At 49.1% G+C, this 22,330-nt stretch overlaps 1 protein-coding gene across 5 annotated transcripts in view; it reads right to left on the reverse strand.

Moving 5' to 3' along the window:
• PREX1 (phosphatidylinositol-3,4,5-trisphosphate dependent Rac exchange factor 1) overlaps window positions 1–22,330 on the reverse strand; it is a 203,428-nt gene that overhangs the window by 100,223 nt on the left and 80,875 nt on the right. For 4 of the 5 annotated variants that reach the window (XM_031656828.1, XM_031656830.1, XM_031656829.1 and 1 more), the window contains 3 exons: window positions 19,828–19,950; window positions 9,480–9,584; window positions 924–1,025 (listed from right to left, as the gene is read on the reverse strand). In XM_031656828.1, coding sequence (XP_031512688.1) covers window positions 924–1,025; window positions 9,480–9,584; window positions 19,828–19,950 — 330 coding nt within the window. Of the gene's footprint in view, window positions 1–923; window positions 1,026–9,479; window positions 9,585–12,280; window positions 12,398–19,827; window positions 19,951–22,330 lie in introns of those variants that run through there. The other variant, XM_031656831.1, reaches the window with a different exon arrangement.

Consider the following 22,330-nt stretch of genomic DNA (forward strand, 5'->3'; position numbering starts at 1 on the left):
TCTGGGCTGAGAACAGAGGAAGGTGGAAGAGCCATTCCCCGGGCTCAGGATCTGTCCAGCAGCCAGCATGAAGCCTAGAATCAAGACTTCTCCATTCCCACACAAGCGGCAAACCTTCCGTGCTTTGCCGAGCCAAGACAAAGCCAGGGCTGGTGGCAGGGAAGGAAACAGCAGGTGTATGAATGGCTGCATTTGCCCAATCAATGCCTATGCCTGCCCTCACCCTGCCTTCCACAAACAGCTCAGAGGTTGGGCAGGTGGGGTTCATTTGTCCTCACTCAGGGCCTGTGGGACCCAGTAATTGGTTCAAGGTTGGAGCACATGACCCAAGTCTGAGCCAATTAGAATTCTCCTGCTCAGAATGATTGGTTCAAGAGTGCAGCACCTGACCCAGGTTTCAGCCAATCAGAACACAACACTGCCCTGCTCACTGTCATTGGATCAGAGTGGAGTGTGGGACCATGTCTCAGCTAATCAGAGCACAGCAATAGTGATTGGTTCAGGGGTAAAGCACGGGTCTAAGCTGACTGGAGGATGATAAATGGTACATGCAAAGGCTTCATGTGATTGGTCCAGGTCAAAGCACATGACTCGGGCCCAAACCATTTGGCATGTGACCTTCCCCTGGCCGCAGATGGCCAAAGACAGAACGAATCTCAGCACTTTCCTCAGCTCTTAGTAGAGAGGTTCACTCTTTCCCACTGACCTTAAACTTGAGAGGATGTGAGGCTGCCACACTGAAAATAAGCCTGAACGGTGGAAAGCAGAGTGAACAAGAGAGAAAGAGGCAGGGTCCTGGTTTAAATCCAGCCCAGTCCGAAGCTGACACTGCTGCTAGACTTCTCAGATACTTGAACTAACAAATTTTATGTTATGCTGAAGTCAACGCGTTTTCTGTCACTTCAAATATGGGAAAGTCTCACCTTAAGGAGGAGCGGGTACTTGCAGATCCTCTGGATCGGAGACAACAGGTAGCCTTCCAAAGGGATGTCCGTAGTCTTCCGGCCTCCCAGAAGCATGCAGCTCTGCAAAGGGACAGGAGACCTTCATGAAACCCACCAAGGAGAGCACAGGGACATGGCCACCCTCAACCATGGGAAACGCTCTCAGAGCACGGCAACAATCACTTGGGAAGCGATTTAGCATCCCCTGGGATAAGTGAAAATGTGTATCATTTATAAGCAACACAAAGCCTAGTGGGCCAAATCTTGCCTAGTCCCCATTTTGGTAAAGTTTTATTAGAAACACAGTCACATCCATCACATTGTCTGTGGCCCCCTACAAGCTACAAAGGCAGAGCTGAGTTGTTGGAAAAAAGGCCGTATAGTGGCGAAACCTAAAATATTGACTATCTGGCCTTTTGCAGAAAAATTCACCCATTCCTTTTCTAGAGAAGCTTTCACATATACACACCAGGAGACTCAAAAATGCCTTGTTTACAACAGTAAAAAATGGGACGCAACCTAAATATCCGTCACCTGAGAATGGAAACATCTGTATTTTTGTTTCAGTCTGTTTGTGCAGATTTATACAATGGTAGCTAGCTATACAGCAGTGAAAATGAGATAACCAGGGCCACAAGTAGCAACACGGGCGAACCCCAAAAATGTACTCTTGTGCAAAAGAAAGAAGGATATGTACAGTATGAAACCATTTATAGAAATCTTTTAAAGACATGGAACATAAAACTAGGTGCTGTTTATGGAAAGCCCGTATGAGGTCAAATATAAAGACATGCGTGTTAAAGGAATGCACCCAATTCCAGTGAGGGTTCCCTCTGTGGAGGGAGAGTTTCGGGTTGGAAAGTGAACTGGGAATCTTCAACTGTTACTGAAAATGTTCTAGTTCTTTACCTGGGAGGAGTGTACGTGATTCTGTCATATGCATACCTCTAATCTGGCTTGCAGAGTTAAAAAATGCAGCTCTCTTAGGAATGGAGTACCGTTACCCTAACTCCCACACTCACCCCCAAGCTCCTGTCCGCATGAATCAATTCAGTGTCGTCCATGTCAATACTTCTGCCCTGCAGCCCCCTTGCCTCTCTCGGCTCATTCCATGCCTCTTGTCTGGAATGTGTTCTCTTCCCCAATAATAAAAAAAATAATAATAATACTGCCATCAACCATCACGAACACTGACCAAGAGCTAATCATGTTTCCAGCAGGCCTCTAGGGCTCCCGACCACCAACCACCCTATGAACTGAAAACTATGATTATTCTCCTCTCACAGCTTAGACCCCTGGGGCATGAGAGGACCCCAGAAAAGTGAGTCACTGGGACCTAGAGCCAGGCGGGTTGACACAGAGTCTGGGATTGAAACCATGATGCCCGTGTGCCCTTACCCCAAGCCCACCCATGCACCAAGGCCAGCCCAGCCACCCAACCTGCTCTCAATTCCCAAGACTTCTTCCTCCTGGAGCCTCCATAGGTGGCTATTTGTTCCACGGGGCTCTCAATCACATTACAGGCACTGTTGCTCCAACTGAAGAATCCGTTTTTGTTTGGCAGGAACCATGAGTTCTACGGTGTTTCCCTGCCATGCCCCTCACAGTCCTGGGTCCCTCGGGCCCACTATGTGCCCATGATGTGTAAGTGAATGAACTAACCAACTAACTAATGAAGGAACAACCCACCAGCACATCCAGCCATTCCTCCTCGACACCACCCTGGCAAAGTGGAAATGAATCCAGACTCTTAGGAAAAGGGATTCCCATCCTATCATTTATTCATTCATTCAACAAACACACATTGTGTGCTGTGCACAGCTCTAAGCACGGGGGGACTGCCCAACGAAACAAATTCCCTGCTTATATTCAAGTGAAAATAAGACCATAAGAACCCATACCGTGTGCCCACCATGTGCCAGGCACTGTGCCTCGTGCTTCACATACACATAAAGTTCATGCCAAAAGCCTAAGGAAATAAGCATGGACCACTGTCCCCTACCACACACGGGGAAATCATGGCACAAAGAGCTGGCCCAAGTCTCAGAGCTACCTCCACTGCCTCTTAGGGATCACAATAGGCCCTGCCTGGAAAAGCAGAATTCTGGGGACCCCAGGTCCCAGCTCTAGCTGAGCTGAATGGCCCCCACCCGTGTTTACCCCTGGCACAGATGGGGGATTGAGGCTGCGGCAGCTGGGAGATGCCGGGCCCCACGCTGCCCACACTCAGGCCTTTGTCCTAGGAGCCAGCACTTGCCACAAGCTGCCCTGGTGATGTCAGCTCTGGGCAGAGTGCAGGGTGCCTGGGGGTGGGGAAGTGCTTTCTAGAAGCCCCCAGGGCTTGGCGGGAGAAGGGTCCAGGATCAAGGAGTTTTCACAAGATTTTCACAGCCACCAATGACACTTCCCCACAAACACTCTAGATTGTTGTTTCACTTTATTTTCTTTAAAAAAAAAAAAAAAAGAAAAGAAAGAAAAACAACTGGCAAACACACACAGAGCTAGCATTCACTATTCTCATTACATTTCAGGCACTATGGGAAGAACTTCTATGAAGTCCTTAAATGCCCAAAATTCACAGAAGTGATTCAGGTGAGGCGTCAACCTCATGGTCTTCCCAACCTCCTAATGGCAGCACGTTCCTGGACTGTCCTGAGTCCTCCTTTCTGTCCATGCTGCCCCCCGGCTGATCCCACCCTGACTCAGCTTTTTTTCTTTCTTTTCCTGGACAGAATCTCATTCTGTCACCTAGGCTGGAGTGCAGTGGTGCAATCTCAGCTCACTGCAACCTCCACCTCCTAGGTTCAAGCAATTCTCCTGCCTCAGTCTCCTGAGTAGCAGGGATTACAGGTGCACACCACCACACCCAGCGAATTTTTGTATTTTTAGTAGAAACAGGGTTTCACCATGTTGTCCAGGCTGGTCTTGAACTCCTAACCTCAGGTGATCTGCCTGCCTCGGCCTCCCAAAGTACTAGGATTACAGGTGTGAGCCACTGTGCCTGGCCTGACTTGGCTTTAAACACCATCTTTCCTTATATTGGAAACACTCAGGTTTATCTCTCCAGCCCCTAAACTCCAGACTAGAATCTCTGCTGCCCACCCAACGCCCCGCCTGGATGTACTGCAGGTATCTTAAACCTCACACATCCAAAAGGGAATGTTTATTTCCCTGTCCTACCCTAGCCTGCACCCTCTTGGGAAAATGCAACTCCATTCTTCCAGCTGCTCGGGCGCAAAACTCTCAAGTCACATTTGACTCCTTTCATTCATTTATATCCAAAGTCAATGATCAGGCAAATTGTGTCAGCTCAGGCCTTCAAGCTCTATGTGAATCCAACCACCTCTCCCACCATGACCACGCTGTTCTCAGACACCATCGCTTCCTGCCCGGACATTGCAATAGCCCTGCAGTCGGTTGAATGGTGTTCCCCAAAATGCCAGGCCCCCAACAAAACCTCAGAATGCAACCTTATTTGGAAATTGGGTCTTTACAGATATATGGTAATTAGTTAAAATAAGGTGATGCTGGATTAGAGGGGAACCCTAAATCCAATGACTCATGTCCTTATGAGGGGAGAAAGACACAAAAGGCGGCCATGTGAAGACAGAGGCAGAGACTAGAGCGATGCTGCCACAAGCCAAGGAGCACTGGTAGCCGCTAGACAGGATCCTTCCCTGGAGCCCCAGGAGGGAGCACCCACCGACACCTTGATTTCGGACTTCTGGCCTCCAAAACTGAGAGAGAATCAATTTTGTTGTTTTAAGCAACCCCATCTGTGGCAATTGTCCCGGTCCCCTAGGAAATGCAAACAAGCCCCTCCCTGGACCTGCACTTCTACCCAGATACTGACAGGGGGGTCTTTCACCATGCAAATTAGCTCCAGTCATGCCTCTGCTCAAAACCCTCCCACGGCTTCCCAACCCACTGAGAATAAAACGGAACATTCTCTAAGGCAATGCCATGAGCTCCAACATGAAGGGATCCCACAGAGCGATCCCACAGACATCACGCTGCACAAAAGCAGCCACACACACACGTATCCTGAATGACGCCGTTCACAGACGATGCTAGAATGGGCAAAACTAAGCTTTGGTAAGAGAAATCAGCAGAGAGATTCTGGAGGTCTGGGGGCCATGACTGGAAAGGAGCAAGAGGGAACCTTCTGGAGTGATGGGAATGTTCTTCGATCTTGGTAGTTCCATGCTATAGACATATGTAAGCATTCGTCACCCTGGGGGTGCACTTACTGCATGGATGCTACACTTTAATTAAAAAGCTTCTTTAAAATCTCATACTTGGACTGGGCAGAGTGACTCACACCTGGGAGTGTACTCCCAGCACTTTGGGAGGCCAAAGCACTTTAGCCCAGGAGTTCAACACCAGCCTGGGTAGCATAGCAAGACCCCATCTCCACAAAAAAATTTTAAAAATTAGCTGGGCATGGTGGTGCACACTATGGTCCCAGCTTCTCAGGAGGCTAAGATGGGAGGATGGCTTGAGTCTAGGAGGTCGAGGCTGCAGTGGGCCATGATGGTGCCATTGCACGCCAGCATGGGTGATGCAGCGAGATCCTATCTCAAAAAACAAAAACAAAACAAAACAAAAAATGTCAGACTCTTTCCATTGACTAGATGCTCCTTCATCATCTGGCTTCTTTCAATCTCTCTGACCTCATCTCCTCCTGCTTTTTCTCTTACGGCCTTCATTCTGGTCTCCCTTGGCTTTCTTGCAATTCCTCAAACACAACCCTACTGCAGGGCCTTTGCACACTCAGGTCGTCTCTCTCTCTGAAATGCTACATAGCCCCTGCCTCTCTCTCTCTCCTTTACTTCATCCACATCTCTGCTTACATGTCACGTAAGATGCAGTCTTCCCAAAGACCAATCTAAAACAGCAGCCACCACCCTAACTCCCTCAAAACATCCTGTCACCCTTATTTTACATCCTCCAGAGAATTTAACATCACATTATCATTGAAGTTCCCCCAACTAGAATAGCCACTCTATGAGAACAGGGACTTTTCTTGCCTTGTTCACTGTCGGATCTTTAGACCTTAGAATGATCCCTACCACAGGATAGGTGCTTAGTAAGAAGTTGTTGGATGAGTAAATGAATAAATCATCCCCATTTTACACACAAGAAAACTGAGGCAGAGAAAAAGAAAGTCACTGCTCCACTAGTCTCCATCACTCAGCTGGTGCCCAGCACAACATGGATAGAAAGCCAGATTCTGTCTGTTTCCAAAGCCTTAATGTCCCATAACAGACTCAAGACAGCTCTTCTGCAGGTGGCCAAAAGCTGGGAGACGCCAGTAAGGAGGGAGACAGATGGCACATGTGCTGGCACCCCACGCATCCTCCCCTGCCCAGCCCGGCCCACCCAGCTGCTGCTACGTGAACAGGGCAGTGTGACCCACCAGAAAGACCGGCCTGAGAGGAAGGGAGTGGAGGATGAAAGAAAGGAAAAAAAAAAAAAGGAAAGAAGGAAGGGAAGGGGAGGGAAGGAAAGAGGAAAGAAAGAAAAGAAAAGAAAGAAAGAAAAAGAAAGAAAGAAAGAAAGAAAGAAAGAAAGAAAGAAAGAAAGAAAGAAAGAAAGAAAGAAAGAAAGAAAGAAAGGAAAAGAAAAGAAAGAAAGAACGAAAGAAAGAAAAGAAAGAAAAGAAAGAAAAGAAAGAAAGGAAAGAAAGGAAAGAAAGGAAGAAAGGAAGAAAGAAAGAAAGAAGAGAAAGAGAGAGAGAAAGAGAGAGAAAGAAAGAAAAAGAAAATTCAGCGAAAGAAAGGAAGAAAGAAAGGAAGGAAGGAAGGAAGGAAGGAAGGAAGGAAGGAAGGAAGGAAGGAAGGAAGGAAGGAAGAAGAAAGAAAGAAAAAGAAAGAGAAAGAAAATTCAGCCCTTCCCTTCCCACACCCTTCCCACATCTTCCTGCTTCCCAGGACCCAGCTGAACCTGAGGGAATACCCTCAGAGGGTGGGACCCTCAGCCAGGGAGCCCAGAGCCTGGGCAGCAGGGACTGTGGCAGGGTCGTGCTGCCTGCAAGCCGACAGGTCACTGCAGACATGGCCATTTCTGTCCATGTGGGGTTTGCACTAACATGACTTCGTCTTTGCATTCTGCCCAGACTATTTTATGAATGTAAGTGCAAACACAGAAATGTGAAGATGTAGATACCGGCTATGAAAAGCAACAGTGCTGAAAGCTTAATTCACTTGAGAGAAAGATGGAAATCAGTAAATCAGTCCACCAATTTGCCCTTCCTCAGATGTTCACTGGAGCTGGGCCAAGCAACATGAACTCACTTGTGAAGGAAACATACATTTGGAATCGAAATTCTGGAAACACTTTGTTGGAGACTGTGCGTGAAGGAGAAGTGCAATTAGGAATATTATTTTATAGTTTAGCACTGTAGGAATGTGGTTCACACTCTGTATGCTATGTTAGCTAATTGTTCTACTTTTATGTGCTGAATTCGCTGTGTGCTGTTGGGAGAATAAACGGTATGGGGGAAGAGATGTCTGTGACCGAATGAGAAGGGATTCAGAGGTGAAAGACTGGGACTGAAACCCAGGATAAGCTCAACCACTTTTCTAGGATGGACCCCTAGAAAGTCACTTAATATTGTGAAGTCATCAGAATCACCTGTGACAAAGGCTATGCAGTGTCCCCTAATGTATTCTTCTTCCACAGCAATCACATTTCTAGCTGGGCACATGGCTGCCCAGAATAAAGCCTATATTTCCCAGTCTTCCTTGGATCTAGGGGTGGCCGTGTGGCTGAGTGCTGGCCAATGGGACGTGAGGGGAGGAGATGTGTGCAGCTTCCTGTGGCGCCCTGAAAATGAGAAGGGTATGCTCTCCTTCCCGCCCTCCCTCCACCCCGCCACCTGGAATTGGGATGTAGTCAAAGGTCATCTGAGACCAGGTCAATGAGCACCATACCCTAGGGCCTTAGCCCCTGACACTGGAGCCACTATACCAGCCCCAGACAGTCTGCACCCACACTGTTAACAAGAGGGAGAAGTAAGAGTCCACCTTGTTTAAACCACTGTCCTTTGAGATGTCTACAAAGCAGACAAATGTTTATCTTGACTCATACACAACAGATAGTGGTCTAAAAGGCTCAAAGGAGGTCACAAATAAGAATCCGTTTTATACATAAGCGAGACTCTCTACAAGTATAGGGAACACCATCATGGATGCCTACAGTTTTTCCTGACCAACATCCATTCCCAACTTACCTGCATTCCCACAAATGCAAACCAACTGCTTTAGGGATCCACTCTACCCTTAGGCGCTACTGTATGGGTAGACCTGACCCCATCCTCCATCTCCAGAAGTGACCAATCAGAACACCACCACCAATTACTCTGTCTACAGCAACTGGTTCAGGGATAAGGTTTTGAGCCAATGAGCATCAGACCTAGGATTTTTGCTGTTACTATAGGGAAAAGGAAGTTCTCTCAGCTATCCTGGAGCTGCTCAGCTATAAGCCTGGAGGTATAAGCCTGGAGCTGCCTGGGACCACCCTGTTACCACTTGGGGAGAGCCTGCCTCGGAATGAAGCCACAGCAGAGAAAAGGAGAGTCAAGCGACACGCATTCCTGATGACATCGTTTGAACACCCAGACTCTGCCATGTCTGCAGCCCTCTCAGGTCTTAAACTTCCCAGAAAAGTGAATCCCTCAGTTTGTGTTGTTGTTGTTGTTTGTTGTTTTGCTTCAGCCAGTTTTTGAGGTTTTGTTTTTTGTTTTTTTTGAGACAAAATCTCGCTCTGTCTCCCAGGCTGGAGTACAGTGGTACGATCTCAGCTCATTGCAATCTCTGCTTCTCAGGTTCAAGCAATTCTCCTGCTTCAGCCTGCTGAACAGCTGGGACTAGAGGCACGTGCCACCATGTCCAGCTAATTATTTTTGTATTTTTAGCAGAGACAGGGTTTTACCATGTTGGCCAGGCTGGTCCTGAACTCCTGGTCTCAAGTGATCCAGCCACCTCGGCCTCCCAAAGTGCTGGGATTACAGGCGTGAGCCACCACACCTGGCCGCTTAAGCCAGTTTTAATTGGATTTTCTTTCACTTATAATTAAATAATCCTTAAAATACTAGTAATCCTAATAATAATCTTCGTAATAATGACAATAGTATTAATAATTACTACTCTTGCTGCCATTTTTATTAGAACCCTTACTTTAGACCAGGAATGGGCAAAGTCAACCCTAATACAGCCCTCTGCTTGTTTCTATAAATAAAGTTTTATTGCCACACAGCCACACCCACTCCTCTACACATTCTCTATGGCTGTTTTCATGCTACAACAGCATGGGCTGAGTCGTGGTGACAGGAACTGTATGGTACACAGAGCCAAAAATATTCCCCAGCTGGCCCTTTATGGAAAAGGCTTGGCGATCCCTGCTTTAGGCAGGAGATCACCCCAGCCAAGGAAGGGATTTGGCACCATGGGGCAGCATGAAGTCCCCTTGTGCCCAGATGCCCAAGGCTGAGGCCGAGTGCAAGGGAGCACCAGGGCTGATGGGTCAACTTACCAAAAGGAAGGCACGCACGGTGGGGATCTTGTTCAGCTCCACCAGCAGCCTCAGCGCTTTCTCATGGTTGCTGCAATACTCCTCGTACACGCAGAACTTGTCCTTCTGCAAGACAAGGACAGAGCCTGTGGGAGGCAGGTCATGGTAGAAGGCAGGTTCCCTGATATGTGCCTACCGCTGGGCTGGCAGGGTAGTGGGAAAGGGCCACGCTGACCCAGGAGAGGCTACAGCAAGAGGAATCTCGGGTAAAGCAGCTTCACTCACTACCAGCTTCCCAGTCTCCACTCTTGCCCCAGGTCTGCACCCAGGAGCCTGAATAACCTTTTGGGAAGCAATGTGGCTTGGGGGTCAAGAGCATAGACTCAAGAAGAGTGGCCTGGGCTTGCACCATGGCTCTGTATTTCCTGTGAACCTGGGCAGGTTACCTGACTTCCCAGTGACTCAGTTTCCTCAACTGTAAGGTAGAATTAATAAAAGTCCTTAAGTCAGAGTTGTTATAGCTGGGGGCTAGCTCTGTTGACCTCCAGACACCCCTGAGCCCAAAGATGGACTCTTTCCAGCCTAAAGGTCACCTGTGGGTCACCAGTTCCAGAACCATCAGTCAGGGTTTCCGGAACTGGAAGAGACAGGAGCCTTCTTAGCAGGAAGCTCTCAACTGAGCATTCTTGGTTCCAAATGGTTCACGGAACCCGCCAAACCCTAAACAAGGATGCCGTGGGTGAGGTCACTGGAGGAGGAAGGGTTGCAAGGCCTCAACCCTGGGCTAGGGGTGGGAATGCGCAAGAGACCTGAACAAGCTAAGGAAGGAAGAGGTGGGTCCACACAGCAAGCAGCTCATCTTGTTTCTAAACAAGCCCCCAGATGGCCTTCCGATGGGAGGCTGCAGGAAATAGGAAACCAAAGAGAAGGTAGGATGGGTTTAGAATTAATGGGCATCCCCAGCCCACCCCAGCTCACTCTGGGGGCTCCCTGTGCATCGTCTGAGCAGACACTCTGAGCCACAAAGTGCCCAGGTCAGTGCTGATGGCTAACACAGAATGCATACCCAGCACGTAGCACAGACTGCCCAGCACGTACTACAAGCTGCACGCTGCTCTCCTGGAATGGGGGTTAACTTACTCACTCCCCACGACAGCCTTACATGGTAACTACTATAAGAAACCCACATAGCCATGAAAAAAAACAAGGAAAAGTCGCTTCCCCAGGGTCTCGCCGCTAGTGCAGTGGCAGAACCAGGACTCAAACTCCCTTAACCCCAGTGACAACATCAGCTCAAGGTCATGGCACAGGGTTGGGATGGGAGTGGGAGGCAAATACCCAGGGTACAAATCTCAAGCCACAAATCTGGACTAAGCTGCATCCCAAGGGTACTGCACCAGAATACTGAAGGGCACAGAGTCACTCCAGAAACCCAGTTCCACGTTCCCTAAGTAGAGGGTGACCTTGGGCAAGTGCTTCACCTCCCTAGGCCTTCGTTTCCTCATCTGCAAAACGGACATCATAACTGACCTTCAACACTTACGCTGCTGGAGGATTAAATAATATATGTGAAATGAGTAGAACGGTGTCTGGCACACAGTAAGCACCGTACAATACTTCAAAGTACTCTACAAGTATTACTACAAACATAAACACACTCAACAAACATGGATCAATGGGGTAAAATATCAGACAAATCATGTTACAATTACCCACAGTGCACCTCCATACACACACACATACCACAAGACAAACAATCTTGATGCATACTCCAAGAAACCACCCAATGATCTCAAGCATCACAGCATGCAAGCTACAGGCTCCAAACACCACCACCAATGTCAGCATGCACATGGACACATGCACTGAGTCACAAAGCACAACTCACTCATCAAGTATCTGCAGTCCACTGAGATGCCAACACACACACACAAAGACACACACACACACAAGGCAAGGAAGGAGAAGAGGGGACCCCCAGCACCCCCAACAGTGCCCAAGCAGACCTTTTTCTACTTCCATTTGTCTCAAATGAGCCTAAGGGGCCATCAAGGCCAAAAGGGCTGGGTGAGGAGGCATCTGGGCTGCAGGGGATCACCCAGCCATAGGTAAAACCTTGTGAGTAGGGTCTGCTGGACACATCTGGAATCAGGGTTTCAGCTGCAGACTGTGGTGATGCAGGCTACAGGGAAGAGGAAGAGGAAGAGAACAACTATTTTGTTGTAGGTGACAGGAACTGGCCTGTCTGGAAACCTGCTCCTGCAGAGAAGACCTGCGCTGACGTTAAAAGCCCCCATGACCACTCTCACCAACCACTATCAGCATCAACCTTGTAAGTGCCAAGGAGAAGTTCTGCAGCCAGACCATCTAGGTTCATAGCCCAAGTCTCCTGGTCACCAGCTCTTGGTCAAGACAAGTAACATTTCTTGGCCTCTGCATTCTCATCTATAAAGTACGGACAACAATGATATCATTACCATAATGGTGTTGTGGGGATTGGCAGGTGAATTTATATTAAAGTGCTTGCAACAGTGCATAGTAAGTGTTCACTAAATATTAATTAGTATCATTATTGCTTATTAATGTTGTTGCTATTATCACCAGCATGATTATTTCAGAAAATTCATTATCTTTTTCACTGAACTGGTCTGTGACAGGGTAGGACGGTAGGTGGGAAGGTTTTGACGGCCAAAAAAAAAAAAAGACAGGCAGAGTCAGGAGGAAGGTGGCAGCGGATAGACTTCTGGGTTTAGGGAAAGCCTTGGGAGGGTCCCAGGCAGATTTTGGGAATTATGATGGTCCCTGACCCCAGGATGTTTTACTTCTCATTTGTGCACTGTCCTTCTCCCCTGAATCTCCTGGGACTGTCAGCTCCATGGGGACAGCGTTTGCATCTGTTGAGGTCACTGCTGTGATGTCAATGGGGTCAGCAGCCACTGGCAGAGAGCAGGTATCATGACTATTTGATGAATGAAAGCAAGAAAACAGAAGGAGGAACTGAGAGAGGCCAAAGGCCCCTCAGACCAGCTCCGTGCTTCTTCCCAGGCTGGTCCCACCCCACCCCAGGGACCACAAGTGAGCACATGACCTAGGCAAAACCAATCAGAGTTCCCCGTCCTAATAACAGCGGCCATGTGACCCAAGCTGGGCCCCGAGAGTCTGCAAGGACTCGTGCTAGAATCACTGGGAAGAGAAACTCTCTTTGAGTTGCTATTGAACCCCTGCCACCATGTGAGGCACGCACCCCATAAGCCCCTCCCATTCTCCAAGAGTGAAATCAGCACTGCACAGATAAAAGCAGAGCCTGAGATCAGAGAAAGACCTGGTCCTGAAATCATCATACGGAGTCCTGGATCTAGCTATGTCTGAAGCTGACCTACACTCCTGAACAATTTCACTGACATGCATCAGTAAAGTCCTTGATTTGTTTAAGCCTATCTGAACTGGTGTTTCTGTCGCGTACAGCAAAGACAGTTTTGATACATGCACACTCTGAAAGGGAGAAAATGAAATACATAGACCCAAATCTTAGTGAGGTGACAGGGTCTCTCTGTCCATCTCCACAGAGATGAAGGGAAGGGACTGGGCCAGAAAGCAGGGACAAATTGGTTTCTTCCCACATGCCAACCCCAGTCACTGGGCAGTGCCAGCTGGAACACTAGTGAGGAGGATTCTGGGGTCCCACAGGAAGCCCAGAGGCAGAATGCTGTGATTGATTAGCGATGTCTGCCACAGGTGCAGGAGAGGGAGTAAGTAACAAGCTCACCACCGGTTTGTCATTCCTCATCCCCTGAGCTCCTTCTACAACACAGTCTGCAGTGTTTTCCTCTCCTTCAGCCTGTGGGAAGAGCAGGGGCCCAGGGCTTGAGGCTTGGAGAAGTTAAATTTAGCAAAGGACAACATCCCCTCTGCAGCACCGTGCCCAGTTGAATCACACCCATGTCCTTTCATCCGGCCTGACCCCAGCTGCATCTCAGGCCTGAGACTCTGCAAATATGGAAACGCTGCTCTTGACAGCTCAGAGTCCAAGTGTTCCATTTCCTCCTAGGGGCCCCACATGGGGCTCTGATTGCTTTGCCAGGAAGAAACGGACAAATAGTTGTGCATACACAGATGTAGTGGGTGCGCAACATGTGGTTGTGGGTTTGGGGTGAGAAGGGGGAGAAGGGGACAACTGCCAGCTGGAGACAGCCAGGGGAGGGGAGCTCACCCCCAGGAAGGGCTCAAGGATTGTGAGAGGTGGCAGCTGCTGTCCACGATACCCAGGTGACAGTGGTTCCACAGGGACCTTCAGCTCCAAACCACTCGTTTCACAGCCAGCAAGACTGAGACCCAGAAGAGGGAAGGAGCTGGCCCATGCAAACATATCCTCCAGCGGGGAGGGGAGAAGTGAGAGTCAGGTCTCAATTTTTCAACAGTCTCCCCAACTTATTTACCCATCCACACAGCTGCGGGGAGAGAGGGGTTAAAACATAAATCAGACCACACTACTCCTGTGCTTAAAACCTGCAATGGCTTCCACTGACTCAGAATAAGATCTATGGTCCTCACCTTGGCACGCAAAGCCCTACAGGATCTGTCCTGCCCCCACTATGACACCCTCAAACTCTCTCCATCACTCACTCTGCTCTGGTCACACTGGTCTCCCTTCTTCTCTCAAATGAGCTAAGCTTGCTCCTAGCTCAGGGCTTCTGCCCTTTCTCCCCTCAGTCCAGATCACCCTCCCCAAAATCATCCCATTTCACTGCCTCAGAAAGGCCATCCCACCCTTGGGTTGCCAGATACAAAATAAAACCCAGGACACCCAGGTGAATGCTCATTTCAGATACATGTTTGTTTTAGTATGTCTCAAATATTCCATAAGACATGCTTCCACTAAAAAATTACTTGATGTTTACCTGAAATTCCGATTTCCCTGGGTGTCCTTTGTTTTCATTTGCTAAATGTGGCAGCCCTGGCCCTGACCTCCCGATTGAAAGCAACCTCAGGCAGAGTCACTCTTCACCACATCTGCATTTTATGTTCTTCACAGTCTGCACTGGCATCTGAAATGACCTAATCAGTTAAATTACCCTCTGTTTCTCCCACCTACGAGCAGTGTGGCAGCAGGGAGCAAGTCTGTCTTATTTAGTACAGCATCCTCAGGGTCTAGTGCAGTGCCTGGCACACAGGAGATGCTCAGTATGTATTTCAGGAGACCTTATCACATAAGACAGTGAAAAACACAGACTCTACAGCCTGAATGTGTCAGCTCAAATCCTGGCTCTGATGCTTCCTAGCTCGGTAAGCTTGCACTATAACTTAATCTCTCTGGGCCTTGGTTTCCTCATCTGTAAAATGGGTACAATAATAGTAACCACCTTTAAAGACTGTTGTGAAGTTTTAATGAATGCGTATCTGTAAGGCACAGAGAACAGGTCCCAGTGCAAAGAAAATTTCCACTCAGTGCTAGTTTATGATAAACTCAGTAGTTACTGGTTGGGTTTTGGGGAAAGCGGGTAAGGGACTCTTCCTCCATCTGTTCAGTTAGGTGGCATGAGTGGGCTGGACTGTGGGCCAGGGCCCCTTCCTCTCCTGGAGAGCCTGTCTGCAGAGCTCTGTTCCCAATTAGCATCTCACCAGCCCAGATGCTGCCATGGCCATGGGAAAATGTTTCCAGGCAGGGAGTAAATGGAGTAAACAAGCCTGGGAAGGACAGTGGAAAGGAAAAATTGAGACCTGCCTTTCCTTTGGGGTTGCAGTGGATGCCATGGTGCACTCCTCAAATGCCTGTCACGGAGAGAGAGATGCCCCTTACCCCAGGTGCTGGGAGTGGGGGCTGACAATGGCCCTCAGCTAAGGCCCTCCCCTGGAGTTGCCTTCAGCCTAAGAGGGCCACCTGTCTGCGGTGGTACACCCACTCCTGAGGACAGCCCACCAGGCAATGAGGGTGCAAAGGCCTTGCCCACTTGCTACAATTGTGCGTAATCTGAAGAGCTATCCTAGTTCCAGAGTTCCTTCCAGATGGGACTATCAGCAGCTGGGGTGGAGTCTCCACAACCTCTCCTTAAGCTGCTTCCAAGAGGCCACCTGTGTGCAAATCGCCAGCTTCCAAAAACCCAACCTACAGAAGGTGGCCTTTAAAACTCCTGAGACAGACTGACTCAGCCTGTCCTCTGTGAGCAGGCAGGAAGAGGTGTGATGATTTTAATTTTTAATTAAAAAGATGATTTTAAATTAAAAAACACTGGATCACACACTGAGAACGCTGGCTCCTTTTTCGATAGGTCCGGTTAGCTCAAGGAGGGTCTTAGCTGGTGTGATGTAACCAGCCTCAGCCTGAGAGGCTCAAGTAGTTAAGAGTTTCTAGATAGAATGCGGTAACACCGTTTGGTTTCTACCGCATTTATTTTGACAATGACCTTCTATTTACAGCACTCATTTTCTATTTTCAATGATGATGCAAACTTCTCTTTTTAAATAAGTTTATTGAAGTTTTGTTAAGTGAATCAATTTTTTAAAGCATTAAACAAATAATACTACAAAGGATACTCAGATATAGCTGAAATTCCAAACTTAGCACGTAAGCTAATGAACTGAGGAACACTGGCTTAGCCCTTAGGAAGGTCGAAAGCCCACTTCTGCGGCTGGCACAGTTGTGACCTTGAGCTTAACCTTTCTCTCAGTTTGCTCGCATGTCCAGAGGACAAGTGAGCTCAGGGCTGGATTTTTTTTGTTTTGTTTTGTTTTCTTTGTTTTCAGACAATGTCTCACCCTGTCACCCAGGCTGGAGTGCAGTGGCATGATCTCGACTCACTGCAGCCTCAACCTCTTGGGCTCAAGAGATCCTCCCACCGCAGCCTCCCAAGTACCCAGAACCACAGGCGCACATCACCATGCCCGGCTAAGGGGCTGGACTATTTCTGATGCAGAGACAGAACAGCAAGCATGACAGAGTCCCTGTCCTCGTGTTGTTTACATTCTAGGGAGAGACAGACAATAAGCAAAAAGGAGCAAAAGATCCGATGTGTCAAAGGGCAGTGCGGACCGTTCTGTTGAGAATGACAAGAGCAGGGGAGGGGCGCGGAAGGACAGGAGTGCAGCAACTTAAACAGGAGGGCCTGGAGGCCTTCGCGGAGAAGATGGCATTTCTGAAAAGCTTTCAAGGCAAGGAGGGAGAGAGCCGCAGGGATGTCTGAGGGAACTGGTCCAGCAGAGGAAGTGGCCTGGGGCGGGAATGGGCTCCCTGTTCTGGAACAGCAAGGAGTCCTGTGTGGCTGGAGCCAGGGGACTGAGTTCCAAGGAACGGACAGGGCATGGCAGGGTGTGGGGATTTTATTCCAGTGAGGCAGGAACCTTTGGAGGGTGCCAGGAGGGGGGCTGAAGAGACCTGATTGATGTTTCCAGCAGGTCTCTCTGGTGGCTCAGGGCAGAACCAATCTCCAGAATACTTCATCTCTGTCAAAGCCTCCTACATGCATCCTTGCACCTGGGCATCATAGCAGCTTTGTGAGGCTGGAAGGACAGGAGCCCCGCTGAGGTGCAGGGGGGCTCACGATAAATCACCTGGAATGGGGCCCAGTGATCCCAGGCCTGGGGACCCTGCACAAAGCCATACTCCAGAGAAGACTGGGAGGTTCCAGAAAGCGCTGGATCACATGAACAGATGTGCACATAACCCAAGTGAGAAACAATTCCTGAGCACTTATTATGTGCCAGGCTCTACCAACGTCATTCATTCTCTCAACCGCCCTAGAAGGTGAGTTTTGTGATACCCACTTTACAGATGAGAAAACTGAGGCACAGAAAGGTAAGGTCATTCTCCCAGGATTACAGAGCAAGGAAGTAGCAGAGCTAGGATGCAAAGTCGGGTAGCTGGGCTCTAGAATGCTTGATCTCCTAGGCCCAGGGAGGATGCCAGCAAGGCCCCAGCCCAGAACAACCTCCCACGAAGGCCTAAACGTCCACCCTCCACATGTCATGACTCTGATGGCAAGTGCAGCCTTCACCAGGTACCTAGTTTGATGAGGCTACATGAGGAAGGTCCCAGGTAGCAGAAGAGAGGACATGGAAAAGAGGTTGCTTCATGCACGCTGAACTTCCCAACCCCAGCCCCCCAGCCCTCTGCTGTATCTCTGAGCAAGGCAGGGATCCTACAGAGAGAGGTGAGAATAGCCCCACTGTGTCCTCAGCGTCCAGGGCTCCTCGCTGACAAGCGAGTTAAACCCACTTCCCCACAGCCTCTGGGACTCAGGCAGAGAAGCCAAAAGGACTGAGGAGGGCCGGGGCTTTTGGCAAACTGGATAGTGCACCTTGAGGACCCTTTCTCCCACTTTTGCTAAGTACAGACAATCCTGCCCAAGCTCAGATCATGACATCACAGCCAGCCCCAAGGCCACCCCCTCCAGGAAGCAGGCCGGAATAACACCCACAGCTGACATGTGGCATTAGCTCGGTGCTGAGTCAGGTCATTCATCCTCCTGACAGCCCCCTGCAGCAGGTATTGTCATTACCCCCATTTTATAGAGTTGGAGACTGAGGCCCTGAGAGGTGAAAGGACTTGCCCAAGGTCACTGGGCTGGTGAGCAGTAGAACAGGGATTTGAACGTTGGCTGTTGGCTCCAGAGAAAAAAGCACTTCCTGTCTCCTCTGAACCCGAAGGGAAGACTGTCCCTCCCATTCTTTTCATTTCCCTATTCAAACACCTTTACTGAACCACTGTGGCCACCTGCCCCTTCTCACCACCTCCACTGCTACTATGCTGGTCCGAGGCACCGTCACCTCACTTGGCAGGGTAACCTCTTAGATGTCTCCTTGCTTCCGGCTCTCCCTCCACACCTGCTCCCCCTCATAGCAGCCAAAGGGTCCCTGCAACCCAAAGTGGACCGCGTCCCTCCTCTGCCCAATGCCCTCCGCTAGCACCCAGCCCACCTGCGCCCCACTGTGCTCATATTTGTCCAGTTCCAAAGATGGAGGAGCATCCGCTATGTGAACAGGAAGATAATGTCAACCTTTACTGAGCACTTACTGTGCCAGGCACTGCACCAAGCAGGCTCCTTGTATTATCTCGCTTAATCCTCACAATGTCACGGATTTACACCCCGTTTACGGGTAAAAGGAAACTGAGGCACAGACAAGTTCAGTCAACTTGCTGAGAGGACCACAGTTCATGAGTCGCTCAGCAGCCTGGCCAGAAGCTCTCCTTGCCCTCACTTCCACGTAGAGAGTGGCTGGCCCTTGGCTGAATGACTGCATCCTGGGGTACTCTGCATGCCTGATCGCACATGAGACTTGCCCCCCGCTGCCCTCTAAGGGCAGAGTCACACAGCTCCATCATTTCAGGCTCTGGTCACTCAGATGTGATCCCCTGGAGAAGTGAGGTAGTGATGATGACGATCATGATCATGATGGTGATGACAGTTTGAACAGTGACCGAGTGCTGATACACCAAAGTTTCTCCACCTCAGCACCATTGATATTTGAGGTCAGATGATTCTCTGTTGTGGGGGCTGTCCTGTGCATTATAGGATGTTTGGTGGCATCCCTGGCCTCTACCTACTAGAAACCAGTAGCACCGCAGAGCTGGGACAACCAAAAATGTGTCTGGACATTGTCCAATGTCCCCTGGGGGCCAGAATCGCCCCAGCTGAGAAGTTCTGCTCTAGGCTCTCTACCCTATTGCTTTACCTCTGAGTCTTGCCATCAACCCTAGGAGGTAGGCGGAATATCCCTACTTCGCAATCACAGGAGGAAATAGAGGCTCAGAGAGGCAAAGGAGTTTGGCTCACATCTCGTGCCCGTGAGGCTAGTTCTTCTATCTGTGAGGGGGGTCCCAGGTAGTACAGAAAAAGAGGCTACGGAAAAGCAGTTGCCTTCCTTCTTCCAGCCTACCACCCACAATTCCAAATGCGTTAGTAATCCTGCAGGAAGACAGAGGCTACTGCAACAAGCGTCAGCCTCTCTGACCAACAGCCCAATGGGGCACCCAAGATCAGACACCCCTACTGACCAGTGGGCGCCTGAGCTGCTCAAACCCAGGTCTGTCTGATGCCAAGTCTTGGCCACTAGCTACCTCTGATGGTCACTGTGGCAGAGGGGCCCCACCAGGCCAGGAGGTCACAGGACTCCAGGACACATGCATTCAGTGAGGTCCCACCCTCTATGTGAAACTGAGGGAAAGGAGAGTCACTAAAAATGCCCACAGTCTGCTGGGCCTGACCCACCTCCCATAGTTCCGGGGATGCAGACTGGGCCCACCTGCCCAACTTGCTACCCCGTCTCCCAGACAGACCTACAGAGGAAGCTGGTGAAAGGGGATGGGGCAGGGACCCAGGGAGAAGCCCACTTCTCAAAAGCTAGAGTCCACCAGGGGCAGTGGCATGGTACTCACGAATTTTAAGAAAACGTTCCCAAGTTCATGCTGAGACTGTGGTTCCGGGTGTAAACAATACTCCAAGGCGGCCAAGAAATCCTTATGAACTTCCAGGATGTCTTCGATGTTCGAGAATAGGATCTGTGAGGAAAAGACAGGCCAGAGGACAGCGTGAATCAAGGCTCGGAGGGAGAGCAAAGCCAAGCATTGAAAAAATACAAACCTCGGTGCAGGTGACACTGTAGTCAACGAAGAACTCTCAACCACCGGAACTGGTTTACCACTAACAGAAATCATCGTAATCACAGAAATACTGCCAACATTTATTTACTATCATCGGGATTAGTGACTAATCCTGTGTTAAGAACTTTACATGCATTCATGGAATCTAATCCCCACTGTAAATCCATGAGATAGAAACTATTATTATCCCCAATTTACAGATGAAGAAGTAAGGCTCAGATAAAATAATATTCCCAAGGTCAAAGTCTCGCGAGCAGTTCCACATTTAGTATGCAGGCATTCATCACAGTGAGACACAACTGCTATGTCCAGCCACAGGATGGATGTTGAAATTACAAGTATATTTCCATGCACCCATTAAAACAACGTGGTAGGAGAAAACACAATAAGGAAGGAGGTTAGAAATACGCTGCCTAAACTCTCACAAATAATATATGAGATTCCGTTTCCCCACATCAATCGAAAAGTGTAAAACACTAGTACAATTTGACCCAGCAATCCTACATTTTAGAATTTAACTTTCTGATCAGTTGTTCCCAACTAGGGGCAATTTGACCCACCACCCCCACCACACACACATGGGATATGTGGCAATTGTCAAGGGACATTTTTGGTTGTCACAAATTGGGAGGAAAAGGGGTGTTTCATAGACAGAGGCCAGGGATACTATTAACCCTTCCTGCAATGTACAGGACAGACCCCGCAATGAGCAATTATTTAAAAATACAATATGATTGTATTTTTTTAATTATTATTTTCTTTTTTAGAGATGGAATCTCGCTCTGTCACCCAGGATGGAGTGTGAAGTGCAGTGGCGCGAACTCGGCTCACTGTAACCTCCACCTCCAGGGTTCAAGCAATTCTCCTGCCTCAGCCTCCCGAGTAGCTGGGAATACAGATGCATGCCGCCATGCCTTGCTAACTTTTTTTGTATTTTAGTAGAGACAAGGTTTCACCGTGTTTCCCAGGCTGGTTTTGAACTCCTGAGCTCAGGCAATCTGCCCGCCTTGGCCTCCCAAAGTGCTAGGATTACAGGCGTGAGCCACCTCGCCCAGCCCTCATGATCGTTTTATTTATTTATTTTTTTTTTTAAAGAATAGTTGTAACAGCCAAAAACCGGAAATAACTCAAATATCCATCCCCAGGAGAATGGATCAGTAAATTGTGTTGCATTCATACAATGGAACACCATACAGCATACAGCAAGGAAAAAGAGTGAACCACAGCTACATACAACATCACGGGCAAATCCTACAGGCAGGCAGGGACTCGAAAGAGCTCACTTTAACATAAATTTCAAGAACAGGCAAAATCAATCTATGGTACTAGAAACCAGGGATTACCTTTAGGGAGGGAGGACTGACTGAGGGGGGCCCAGAGTGGGCAGCTGGAGCTGGGAAATGCTCTCTGCCTTCATTTGGGTCACGGTTACACTGGTGCATGTGTATGGAGACACGCACTGCATTCAGCACTAAGGATTTGCACCCTTTACTGTACGACATTTCGACCTCATTAAAAAAAGGAAGGTAATTTTTTAAAAACTGTACTAAGTTGCAGTTTACAATTATAATGAATAATTTTTAAACTATAATAAATAGTATAATAAAGAAGTGGAATCAACAGTAGGTGCTCAGTCATATTTGCCGAATAAATGAGTGAACAAATGAATGCAGGCATAGAGTTTAGATCCCAGGATTCCAGTGCGTGAACACACATCCCCCACCCCCAGGACGAGCCATGCAGAGACCTTGAGCAAGTCCTTGACATCTCTAAGACTCAGTTTTCTTATGCAAATAATTCGGTGTAGAGTTGTCAACATGCAAGGCCACCGTCCAGATTAACCAGGGCGTTTGGGTGGAATGTCTTCTATGACCGAGTCCTTTGTGTGCTGTAAATACTGGGCACCTTGGACACCAGGACCCTTAGAGCCCCGAAGCCTGAAAGGCGCTCAGAGAGTGAGGTCACACAGAAAGCCAGGCCTGGAGAGCCAGGCTGGAGCTGAGCCATGCACACAGAAGGCCTATTGATCTCCTCCTCAAACTCCCCAGAGCCACGGCCAAGGCCAAACTGGACCCAATTACTCATCAGCCCTGCCTGGACACTGGATGCCCAGGGCAGGAGCGGGGGCCGGGGCTGCCAGAAGAGGTACTGGAGGTGCCAGGCTCCCGGGGGCACTTGGGAGAGGATTTTCCACTGGCTCCAAGCCCGAGGGCCTGACACAAGGAGCCCAGAAGACGGGGGGCGGGTCACACTGAGCACAGAGGGGAAGTCTTGGGCT

The sequence above is a fragment of the Papio anubis genome, chromosome 16, assembly GCF_008728515.1.
Source record: "Papio anubis isolate 15944 chromosome 16, Panubis1.0, whole genome shotgun sequence".
In the NCBI taxonomy this organism is placed as follows: Eukaryota; Metazoa; Chordata; class Mammalia; order Primates; family Cercopithecidae; genus Papio; species Papio anubis.